Source organism: Mus musculus, chromosome 5 (genome assembly GCF_000001635.26).
Source record: "Mus musculus strain C57BL/6J chromosome 5, GRCm38.p6 C57BL/6J".
Classification (NCBI taxonomy): domain Eukaryota; kingdom Metazoa; phylum Chordata; class Mammalia; order Rodentia; family Muridae; genus Mus; species Mus musculus.
Genome location: NC_000071.6, coordinates 18,284,570 through 18,297,280, shown reverse-complemented (window position 1 = coordinate 18,297,280; position 12,711 = coordinate 18,284,570). Strand labels below are relative to the sequence as shown.

Below are 12,711 nucleotides of genomic sequence, written 5' to 3'. Positions count from 1 at the left end.
AGTGCACATGCGTCAGACTTTTTTCCTAAAAATAGTTTTCTTATATTTTGTTTATTATCCTTCACCTTATTCTTGGGTATTTTTCATTACTAAAATTCCCTATGCTTGTGTTTTCATTATGTTTAAATTTTGAACACCTTCAGTCAACAAAAGATTTAACAAATATTTATGCTACTTTAAAGTTCTGCAAGGCAGTGGAATTCAGTTCTTGAATCTTCATTTGTTCTTTAGTGCCTCTGAAATATTCTGTCAGATGAACTTAATAAGCCATATTTGTACTTCTCTGTTTATAACTTATTATCCATTAGTATCTTTGGAATAACCACATCCTTTCATACTGATTTATCTTACCACTCTGATCATATAAGTTTATGCTGGTATTTTTATCTTCTTGGCTGGTATTAAATCCAGACTGTTCTACATAGTGTAGGTTTTTAATAGCTGGTAATTTCTGCTATTTCCAAATCTCATTTCTTCAAAATGTCCCCAGGCACTTTCACCTGGTGTGCTGGCAAGAAGAGCAGCTTAGGCGGTTACAGTAGTATTCCACTCTGTGTTTGTTAGAGGAGAGAGGTGAGGAGCCAAGTTTTATACTCTTTCCATCCCGAGAAATAGCTATGCAAATAGCTCAATGACATTGAACTTGGAAGTGTAATATGTGCTTCCAGCACAGACTACTTCATTGCCTCAGTTTATGTTTGATTATCATGTATTTCTGTGTCTCTCTGGTGGACTTTTGATTGCCCACATGAAGAACTTAGTGTCAGTATTTTTATTAATTTAGTACATATATTATTATAAACATATATAAAGATACATTTTTGGCAATGCGTTTTCCAGTAATTTCATAATACTATGACGCTTATGATTCCTGATAATTTAGTAAAAGTTCTTACCACCTCAAATTGAGTTAAAATTAGCTTAGGTTTTGTTGTTGTTGTTTTTAGGCTTTCCTCTTTTAAATAATATTATGTGGAAAGAAGCATGACTATGCCCTCGCCTTAAATCATTTTTACTTTTGACTATAGAGAAGATGTGTTGCAGTTTCTTGCTCATTCATTCATTCATTCATTTATTCTTATTCACTTTACATCCTGCTCACTGCCCCTCTCCTGGTCACCCTCTCCCACAATCCTTCCCCTATTCCCCCTTCTCTTCACAGTAGGTGGTGGTGGGGGGGGGGGCTGGATATCCTCTTCCACCCTGGCACTTCAAGTCTCTGTAAGGCTAGGAGCTTCCTCTCTCACTGAGGACAGATGAGGCAGCCCAGCTAGAAGAACATATCCCAAACACAGGCAACTGCTCTTGGGATAGCCCCTGTTGCAGTTGTTCAGGACCTACATGAAGACCAAGCTGCACATCTGATACACATGTGCTGGGAGGTCTAGGTCTAGCCTGGGTATGCTCTTTGGTTGTCTTTGAGAGCCCCAAGGATCCAGGTTAGTTGACTGTTGGTCTTCCTCTGGCATTCATATTCCCTTAGAGGCTGTAAGCCTCTCTCCTTTTCTTCCATAAGAGTGCCCAAGCTCCATCCAGTGTTTGGCTGTGGGTCACTTCATCCATTTGAGTCAGCGGCATGAGTAGAGCCTCTCAGGCCAGCCATGCTAGACTCCTGTCTGCAAGCATAACAGAGTTTCATTAATAGTGTTAGGAATTGGTGCTTGCCCATGGGATGGGTCTTAAGTTGTGCTAGTTATTTGTTGGCTGTTCCCTCAGTCTCTGCTCCATCCCCAATCTGTGCATTTCTTGTAGATAGGATAAGTTTTGGGTCAAAAGTTTTGTGGGTGGGTTGGTGTTCCTAAGACTGCACCAGGGTTCCTCCCCAGCCTCTAGGTGCTGTGAGTCACAGCTAAGGACACCACAGTGATCCTTGGGCTCCTCCTCCCTCCAGGTCTCCATCTCTTCCTGGAGATGCCTCCTACCTCCTCCAAGTTCCATGCTTCTTAAAGCAAGCCTTCATCATCTAAGGTTGCCATTGAGCCACAGAGTGGTAAACCCACTAAAAAGTTCTTTCTCTCTCAAATAAAGTTCTTGAGAACTTTGTTGCTATATATCTATATACCACCATACCTATAGGAATGCGCTGGGTTTAACACAAGAGAAGCTGTCATTATATATGATTTCCAGTATCATTGGCAAATATAAATGATGCAGGCATTGGGACAATGTCATATATCAGTCCTGGCAGCAGAAAATTATCCCTGTAGCTTCAGTTCAGAGGTGTCACTATTTTTAATCTAGTTTATCATCTTATTTACCTTGTGTTTTAGAAGAGCCTTTTGATGCTTTCTATGCAAAGATTACTTTCATCTGGAAGTTTTGTCTTCTGTGTCCTGATTAGTCATCTAGCTATTGCTTTAACAGCCTCACCTGGGGTTCTCAGATTTTAGATCGCTTTGACTATTACAATGTGATTGAGCTTTTGAGTTGAATCTGGATGCATTGGGCCCTGAACATGCACCGTTTCTGCCCTACACTGAGCAGGAAGTGTAGTCTTTCTTGCTTTTGTGATCTTTAACATTTCAAAAGTCCACCATCTTGTCCTTTCAGAGTCTTCCCCATCATGGATAGAGGCCTCTGAGTCATGTATGCATGCATGTATGTATGCACTATGTATTACGTATGTATGTATGTATGTATGTATGTATGATCTATGCACCACATGGTGCTTACATAGAGGTCTTGGTAGTAGGTATGCTGGAAATTGAAGTCTAACTTTGAGCCAAGCTCTTCGGCCCTTCCTTGTTTGTAACACTGTGGTATGCATCCTATAAACAGACTGCAGTCCAGTCCCGTCTTGCATGGTCCCTGTCCCTTTTACCCTTACTGCATGTGTTCCTGTTGACATCTCTAGACACTTGAGGAGTTTTGTGTTTTAAACATTTTGCAAAGTCCTACTATTTTAAGTTTTAGACAGTAAGGACTTACTGATTGTTGATTTAATGATTTATATGATGACTGGGTGACTAGTTGTCATACTTGAGACAAGTTGCCTTGGGTTGTTTGAAACAAAAAGTGAGGTAGAAAGGTTTCTCTAATGCTTTCTGCTCAAACTCTTTACTTCAGGGCTCTCCTGTGGGTGACGACTAAATGTCCAGCAGTCATTGGGAGGTAAACATTCCCGTTGTTTCTCCTGTGACGGGGTCTCACTGTAATATACACTGACTTCACATTCACTCTGTAGCCCAGGCTGGCCTAGAACTTGAGATGAGCCTTTGTCAGCATCCCAGGTATATACCAAGTTGTACCAGGATTGTAACTGTACACCATCACACTGTGTCCACTTACTTCCAGTTAACTTACATTTTGTGAGGAAGAGACTTTTTTACAGTTAACATTTGTTACTGTAGAGTTTTGAGGTTTACAATTTGATGTTATATGGGATCCACAGGATAGCAATATAGTTACTACAATAATGTAAGTTAACATGTCCATTCTCACACATTACAGTTTTTGGGTTATGAGAGGGGTTAAAATAAACATAGTTAACATAATTCCAATAAAATTCAGCTGTATGATTAGTTCTGACATTGGGCATTAACTCCTTGCAATGATTTCGGCCTGTCCTTTGCTTCCTTTCCTTTGAACCATACTTCCTGCTTCTCTGTCCACTTCCTTTATCCCAGGTGGGCATTGTTTAATTTTCTATCTCTGGAGGTTTGACCAACATTTCATTATAATCAGAAGGATACTGTGCTAAGTCAAATAAGGCAGACATGGAAGGAACAGGACTGCATGGTCTTACTACATGTGCAATCTAAAACAGGAAGAGACATTTGAATGCCTTGGGAAGTGTAGTTTATAAGTACAGTGTCCAAAGTTCCTTCTGTGTTTTCTTTTGAGTGCCTTCCTGGAAAGTAGGAAGGAAAAGGGTCTGTTAGGTGACCCAGACTTGAGCGTCTTCACCTCGTCTGCCAAAAACTTTACTGAAATTGACTAAAGGTTACATGATGAAGTATATTTTTTAAAAAGGACTTAAGAATTCTTCTAAATGAAATTATGTTTTCTGTGGTTTAGTAAATAAAAATGGTGGGGTTTCTCTCTCTCTCTCTCTCTCTCTCTCTCTCTCTCTCTCTCTCTCTCTGTGTGTGTGTGTGTGTGTGTGTGTGAGTGTGAGTGTGTAGGTTATTATTTAGTAGGTGACCTTATTGCTTATTGGAACTAGGATAATTATGCTAAGAGTGGCCGCAGCCTGTGGTAGGCTGGTTTGCTAAGGATACGCACGTGTTGCTGGCTTGCATGTATCTCTCTTGTGGTTTACTAAAGAGGGAAACATATGCTTGAATAATGTGTTCCCATGCTGAGAGACTTAATTAGTTTCCATGATGAGTTCCAGCTGAAAAGAAAATGTTTCATGAATTAGCAGCAGGATGAATTCATATTGTCAGCTGGTCTCCTCTGCCGCCATGCCCTGAGACACTTCTCTGCTGCATACTCTGTCATACTTCCATCATTCCGTAAGACTAGACAACAGTACACTGTTCCCCCAGGAGTGGCAGGCAGGCAATTAGTCCAAGAACACTCAGCAAATACTCAAATCAGAAGATGATCAAGTTTATTTATAACATGGCTTCCAAGTATGGTGGTGCCCTCCTGTAATCTCAGTACTTGGCACTGAGGCAGGAGGATCACAGGTTCAAAGCTAGCCGGGGCTGAGTAGTAGAAACCTATTTTAAAAACTCAAAAGGTATATTTACATGTAATCTCCAGAAATCCTGCCCGTGTACTTTAAATAAGTTCTAGATTATTGTTTAAAAAAAAAAAACCTGATCAGAGTGTAATAGAGGTTATTTAGTTCTGTACATAGAATAGTGATAAGAATAACAAAAAGATAAACACTTCTGCATCTCTTCAACACACTCGAACTTTTCAGATACCTTCAACCTGGAGATCAGAGAACCAGCTGTTGTTTGGAAGGATGCTCCTTGGGAATAATGGCTTATTCCTCCACCATACATCGCAAGCTAAAAATAACCTGAGCAAAGTAGCAATTTATGACACCTAGGCTTTGTTTTGTTTTGTTTTGTTTCACTTTAAATTGTTTCTACCTAGGGTCTCTACTATGCTACCAGGATGGTAATTACTACCCATATTCATATCTGAGAAATTAAACATGTGTTTGGTCTTAGTTCAAGATTATGCTAGATTACACCCCAGATATTGAAGACTCAATGTGCATAAAGTGCACGTGAAAGCTCCTTCCATCTGACCTCCTGTTTTCTATTTATAACAGCATGGGTGCGTAAGTCAGCATGGGTCCAGTCAGAGGCTCTTGTTCTGCTTCTCTTCGGCAACAATGGCTGAATGTGGGTGATTACTTGTGGTTCACAAACTGACTGTTAGCCCTTCATCACTGAAGCAGAGCTGGACCAACGTTATATATACACTCGTCCTTTGTTTAGAAATGTGTGTGTGTTGTCCCATACATGCACTGTGGGTATATCTACATCAAAGCCGTGCTGTTCTCCTCCCCTATGTCTTGGTTAGCAAACACTTCCTCAGTGATTATTAATACATACATACATACATACATACACACACACAGATAAAGAAAAGTGTGGCGCTTCTATAAAAACCATGAAGAAAGTTCCCAATTGTGCTGCTTTTCCCCCCTACTTATCTCTTCATCTGTACCATCTCTTGTCTTGTGAAATGTGCAGGATGATGCTCGCCAACTTTTCGTGCTTGCTGGGGCTGCAGAAGAAGGCTTTATGACTGCAGAGCTCGCCGGTGTCATAAAGAGACTGTGGAAAGACAGTGGTGTGCAAGCCTGCTTCAACAGATCCCGGGAGTACCAGCTGAACGATTCGGCAGCGTAGTAAGTAGCCACAGCTTTAGAAGTCAGCTATCATGAAGACCACACTCTAACCAAATCTATCTCCTGGCCACTTGTGCCAGAGAACTGCCTGACACATTAGTGTGAAACTCATGCTTTCTGAGTGACCATATTTGAGTGCTTTCTCTGTCTTATTAACACGTTTGTGGTAGCAATGCTGTTATTACCTATGTTTTGAAAAAGCCTCATGCATATGTCATTTCTAGGTGGAAGCGTACAGAATAGGGCTGTCTTTGTTCCTAGCATACCACCAAGAATGTCACTGAGACTTCCAAAATTCCCTCTGCATTCTTCAGAGCACTTATGCAGCTCTGATACACTTGCTGCATTGTTTTCTGCTGAGTTCTCTGTGCCTTAGGAAGGGTGGTGTGAATGTCTTCCTTAGGTTGAGCCCTCAACTCTTGTTTCTTATCCTCATCCTGGCTATCCACTTGGATCAACGTTCCCTTCCTTTCACTGTAAAGAGAAACTTCTCTGATTAAGGCTGAGAGTAGCTACTATCTCTGAGGATAAACATACATTTTAGAAAAAGGACCTTGATTGTAAGGCTAATCTCTTGAGTAGTAAGTGGAACCATTATCTGTCAATAAAAAGCTGATGTCCTATTAGCAAAAGACAGGAAGTAGAAGGTGGGAGTTCTGGATGAGAGATTGGAACTCTGGGAGATAGATAGTCAGGGGGATGATTTGTCTCCTAGACTCTGAAAAGGAACTTGGACATAGGAAACTAATGAGAGGTAACCATCTATGTGGCAGACATGCAGTCAAATAAAGGGGTTATTTAAGTTATGAGCTAGTTAGGGAACACGCCTAGATTATGGCCTAGTCATTTTTAAATAAACAGAAGCCTCTGTGTTGTTATTCCGGAACTGGGATGCAGGTGGAAAAGTCCAGTTACAGTTGATGTTCTATCAATTTGGTAACTATACTTGGGCCTACAACTTCCCAAGACAAAGGTTGCTAACTGGATTTCTAACTATGGGGCAGGTCTCAAATCAGACAGGCAGTGGGTTATCTCTATACTAGTGTTGCCACTACTGAGACGTAGGACCATCTTGCGAGGCAGCTTAGTTTTTTGATTCATAGGGTTCACAACATCCCTGATGCCCTTTATCTCCCAGGAGCCTGTATAGCACTTTCTGGGACTTGAATGCTAGCCATCAGGGAAGAAATGGTATGGTTTGCTTTTTCTATGTCTTAAGGTGAAGTGTGTGGTACCTTTAACGGTAGAGACTTGTCCTCTCATTGTGATGGACAAGTAAGGCCACAGACAAAAGCCTGCATGTACTGGGAGACTCTGGGGCCTCCCTGTTCAGTGTTTGTAGAGCTATTGAATTAAAAAACAGAAAGGTGTGGGTTTCCCTGTGTGAGACATAAGGCTAGCAGGAAGCAGCTTTCACCCAGCCTTTGGTGAGGTTTCTTGCTGCTGCATTCGCAATTAAGACCCATGAAGTCTTCAATAGCAGGGAAAGGGCAGACTCAAGCAAGGTGGTGAAGTCAGAGCGTAAGGAAGAATTTTAAGAAACAAGCTCACAGTATTTCTCAATTTAGGCATTTTAAGCCCCTCTCCTTTGAATCACTGTGCCTAAAAACCAAAGCTTAAGGCACTTAAAGAGGAACTGAAGATTTTTGCATAATTATGCAGCATCAAGGCTTAAGCTGGTCCTTTTATATGCTTCTAAAGACCCTTGAAGCCTTTAGAACATTGCATAATTAAAATATGTTGTCGTTTTGTTTTAAGTAAGCGTCTTGGCTCCTGTTCCGATTAACGGTGTTTTGTTGGTTGTATGCAGCTATCTGAATGACTTGGACAGAATAGCACAGCCAAATTACATCCCAACTCAGCAGGATGTCCTCAGAACCAGAGTGAAGACCACAGGGATTGTGGAAACCCACTTTACCTTCAAAGATCTTCATTTTAAGTGAGTAACTTCTGGATGCATGGTTCATAAGTTTGGTTATAATATTTTCACTATTGGAAAAAATCTTCAGAAAGGTAGATAAAATAATTTTGTGGAAATGAGCAAGAATAACATTTTCAGAGGAATATGTTACTTTTTATTTAAGACAAAATAACCAAGTAGGGCAGTGCTTTAATTACACCTTTAATTCTGGCACTCAGGAGGCAGAGAGAGGCAGCTCTGAGTTGGAGGCCAGCCTGGTCTACACAGTGAGTTCCAGGACAGCCAGGGCTACACAGAGGAACCCTATATCCCAAACCCAACCAATCTACCAACCAACCAAAAAATAGACAAATGCCCTTTGCCTGTTGATTTTACAGCTACTGAATTTATGTAGTATAAAGGTGTGTGTCTGATGAAGACACTGTGTGTGTCATTAGGCAAAATGGAGGTTTTACTGTTAGAGTATATGCTGACTTATAAAAATGTGTTTAAAGAAAGGTGCCTTTGAATTTTTGTATGAAAAATTTCATCGATCAATGTAACACTGACAGTCCAGGGGTGGGCAGTGTTTGCGTCGGGTGGGTTGACTGTGAACGTGCTGGGTGTACTGAGCGGTGCAGAATGGAGCCATTAGGAACATAAGGGGTTGGGTGAGGATGGACTCACAGCCAAGTCGGAGTTTTAATTTGGCAAATCGTCTAGCCCTAAAGCCTTCTTGGCAGTTCCTTTCATCCAGTTTTCCCTTACAGATAGATCTCCTGCTGAAGCACTTTTTATGTTTACTTTGTATCCCCTGTGTCTTTGTCCTCACTGTTGCTCTGGCAGACCACTCCCCATTACCCCCCCCCCCCCGCCCCCCAGCACTGCTGCGAATGTTCAGTGGGCTTATCATTCTGCCCACCTTGCTCTCATTTCAGTAATGATGGTGGAATCCAGAAACAGGAGGCAGTGCATCTCATAGAAAGACGTATCCCTAAGGAAAACAACTTGACCACAGAAAGGTTTTCTGAAACAAAAATTCAGGCATCTTCATAGAAATCCAAGACCACGGTGCGATTTCCTGATGTTTAAAAAAATATAAAATCACCCTTCTCTCCTTCATGCTGTGTTTTTTGTATTTTGAAGCTCTATAGGGGAACTGCAGGAAATTGTTTTTCAAAACCCACATGTCTTACAGTTCAATTTCACTTGAACTGACACATTCCCTGAGTGTTAGTTTTGTGTCCAGAGGATCCTGCTTTTTAAGCCCTTCGGCAGCTTGCCGGTTCCCTCTGTCACACAAACCTGGCAGTGGATTACTCAGACTCATTACATACCATGTTCCCTAGACCATGGAAATATCAGCTAATTAATAACTCCAAAGAAGAAATACATGGGTTTGTATCGTTTTTCTTGGTTCAGCAGGTGGGGGTTTCCTTTTGGTTTTTTGTTTGTTTTGTTTTTTTCTCAAATCCATGTGTGTGAGATTGGTCGGGGAGCACTGCCAGTTCTGGTTTAGGGAGCACTGTGGTTGTATTGATGTGTACGGTCCTGTCAGGTGCAGTCTGCTGTTGCAGGACATTACAGATGCAGTGACTCTGGGTGTGCAGACCCCACTTGCAGTATAGCAGTGAGATTAGAAAAGAAATCTGTGATATGCCTCTTCCCTTATGAGAGTTGTCCTGGAATCCGTACCTCTGTCTTATTAAGATTTCTGGGTTTTTTGCATTCGTTAAGAGACCATATCATTGCTTAATCTACTCATGACACATGTTCCTTTCCAGGTTACCTTTAGTGTTTTATGAGTGGTTTGTAGAAATCTAAACTCCATGTGGCTGGAAATATATTCCATTATCTTTTCTTCTTTACCATCAGCACAGTGTCTGAAACATTGACGGGCAAAAAGGAAAGGAAGGCAAAACTATCAGCCTCTTCAGACTCACCTCAAGAGTCATTGTCTCCACCGGCATGAAAAGGAGTAGCTCGCGCTGTCACCAAAATTATTTTATCTTTGTTTGCTTTGCTTGTAAAATACTTGGTTCAAAATAGTCATTCAAAAGGAAGTGTTATTAATCATGGGTTAGACTGCTGCAGCTAGCTATGATCTTCTGAAGTGATAAGGGAAACAGAATTTCTAAAAGCAATTTAACTAAAGAGACTCACAGAGCCTTGTTAAAAAACAAAACAAGGCACATCAACATCATTTACTTCCTAACGAAGGCTCAGTTCTCCCATGTAGGAGCATGGTCACACACCTACAGCTCCATCTCCGCATGCTTCCCCGTGTGCTCCGGGATGTGTGCCCATGTGAGTATGTGTTTGAAGTGCAGCACACCATCTAATGTCATTGTCACTGAGTGATTCCCGTGCTTCAGCTTTCCAAAGAACATCAGTTCAATTCTAATCCTCCGTGATCTCTTTCCCCTCAAACAAGCAACTGCTTCCCTGTAAATGTAACTTCCACTTGTCAGATGTGATTGTTATCTCAGCTGCTTACTGGAGAAAACCCTTTCTAGTTCTGTTTGAACTCGGCCTGGTTCAACTCAGCTGTTCTGGCTCAAACTCCTCTCCAAGCTGACTGACTGAGTTGGCTTCTCTTGGCTTCTCACCGAATTGCTCTGCTTGGGCACACACTAACTCTGGCGATTTGTTCTAATCTTCTGGCTCCTCCTATTTCTCTGGCTTCAGCTGCCTCTGCTGACCTGCAGGGCACTGCATGGACTCATGGATAAACTCAACTCCCCTGCACTGCCTTCATTCAGCTAACTCTGAACTCACTCACCTGACTCAACTCCCAAGGGAATCCAACTCCTAGCTCTGACTCGTTCTGTCAAATCCTCCTCTGATTCGTCACTTTGCCCCACAATTAGATAGCAGTGTTTGGGATTTAAGTTAGTAAAGCCCTGTCTATGTTTCAGCCGGACCGTACTCTAATCCACGGCAGGTCTGCATTACAGCCAGATCACAGGGACCTAAAATGTCTGGATGTGATCCCTTGCCAGAGCAGCCAGAGCATAAAAATGCCTCTCTATTTCCCTAATGTCCTTGATGAAGATATAGGCTGCTTATCTGCAGTACTGATTTCATGTAGTAGGTGTGGTTTTGCGTTCACTCTTAGGATTCTCACTTGTATTCCTTCTATTTGTACCTCATGGTGGGTATATTTTTTTCTTATTGTAGAGTCGCTTTGCCACGTAGCCTGTTTGTTATACTTGTAGGTTGACAAGTAATTATATGCAATGTCTGGTCTAGAAACATTCATTTGTTGCTTCATTTGTCTTAAAACTATTCGATGATATTTAATTCTTAAGGTGTTTATTATTTGAAGACTTAAAATCTATTTGCCTAACTCCAGGACATCTTAGAATCTGATTTTTTTAAGCCTTGTTTACTGAGGTGTTTGTTTGTTTGATTGCTTTTTGTTTCGTTTTGCTGTTTTTTTGAGACATGGTCTCATGTAGCCCTGGGGAACCAGAACTCACTGTGTAGACCAGGCTGGCCTCAAATCTATAGATGTACCTGCCTGAGCCTTTTTTAGTTATGTATGCTACCACACCCAGGGTTTTAGTGGCCATTGACGAAAGAAAACCTAAATTTCTTTGTTTTGGTAAGGAAATGGCTGACTATTCACCTGGGTAGCCTAGGGAAGAACTGGAGTGCATCTCAGTTGGAAAAGAAGGTTCCCCCTTTTCCCCCCGTTAAATATCTGTGTAAACTCCATTCAGTTGCTTAACTATCCAAACGTTGCCCTTGATCAGAAGCTTAGTAATAAAGTGAATCCTTTTTCCCTCCTTTCCACCATTGCATACACTAGCAAGATTTTATTGAAAGGACCCAGATATAGCTGTCTCTTGTGAGACTATGCCAGGGCCTAGCAAACACAGAAGTGGATGCTCACAGTCAGCTATTGGATGGATCACAGGGCTCCCAATGGATGAGCTAGAGAAAGTACCCAAGGAGCTAAAGGGATCTGCAACCCTATAGGTGGGACAACATTATGAACTAACCAGTACCCCGGAGCTCTTGTCTCTAGCTGCATATGCATCAAAAGATGGCCTAGTCGGGCATCACTGGAAAGAGAGGCCCATTGGACACGCAAACTGTATATGCCCCAGTACAGGGGAACACCAGGGCCAAAAAAATGGGAATGGGTGGGGAGGGAAGTGGGGGGGAGAGTATGGGGGACTTTTGGGATAGCATTGGAAATGTAATTGAGGAAAATATGTAATAAAAAATATTATAAAAAAAAGAAAAAGAAAAGTAGTGTAAAGATAGAACTCCATTGTGGTGACAGGTGACAAAGGCAGGAGTCGGTGGAGTGTTTGATCTTAAGACTAACCTGGCCATATGAAATCATGTTAGATTTGGTTCAGGGTACTCCCTCAGAAGATGCCTTCCTAGAGTTTTTTTTTAAAGTTGTTATTCGACATCAAATATGCACTGACGTCAGTTGTCACCATGTTCTTCCCAGGAAGTGTTTCTTACTGCTTGTGTGAGATCCTTGAGTGAGATACAATGATATCACAGGACGTGCCTCGTTTCAGTTTTAATTTGATGACGTAGAGACATTTCGTCTAAAACTTCAGGGAGAAGTTCTTCTGATTCTGAGCTTGCTAAATCACAGCGATTGCTTATGTGTGTCTCTAGCTTTGCTATTTCTGTGTTAAACACATCCCCAGTGGATGAGGGCGGATGTGTACTTAGTATGAATCTACTGAGAAGCCTTTACTGCGCTGATCATTGACGAGAGCTTCGTGTGGTTCAGGTTGTGGTTTTTTTTTTTCATCTAATTTTAGTTGCTAAGTGAAATATATTTCACGTTTTTGTATGAATGAATTAACAAATAGAAAATAAGCTGTGAGGGGCTTTATTACAATTTAAGGATCTGTCTGTATGGATAGGCCTTGATGGTCAGGGTCTTTGTCTAAGGACAGAAGAGTGAGCAACTCTAGTTAGCAATTCCCAGTTAAAGATTTAATTTATCCTTTCTGTT

The 12,711-nt window shown here is 41.4% G+C and overlaps 1 protein-coding gene across 1 annotated transcript in view; it reads left to right on the top strand.

The window, feature by feature from the left end:
• Gnai1 (guanine nucleotide binding protein (G protein), alpha inhibiting 1) overlaps positions 1–12,711 on the top strand; it is a 95,279-nt gene that overhangs the window by 63,133 nt on the left and 19,435 nt on the right. Inside the window, exons 4-5 of the mRNA NM_010305.1 lie at positions 5,661–5,818; positions 7,629–7,757. Of these exons, the coding sequence (NP_034435.1) occupies positions 5,661–5,818; positions 7,629–7,757 (287 nt within the window). The remainder of the gene's footprint in view (positions 1–5,660; positions 5,819–7,628; positions 7,758–12,711) is intronic.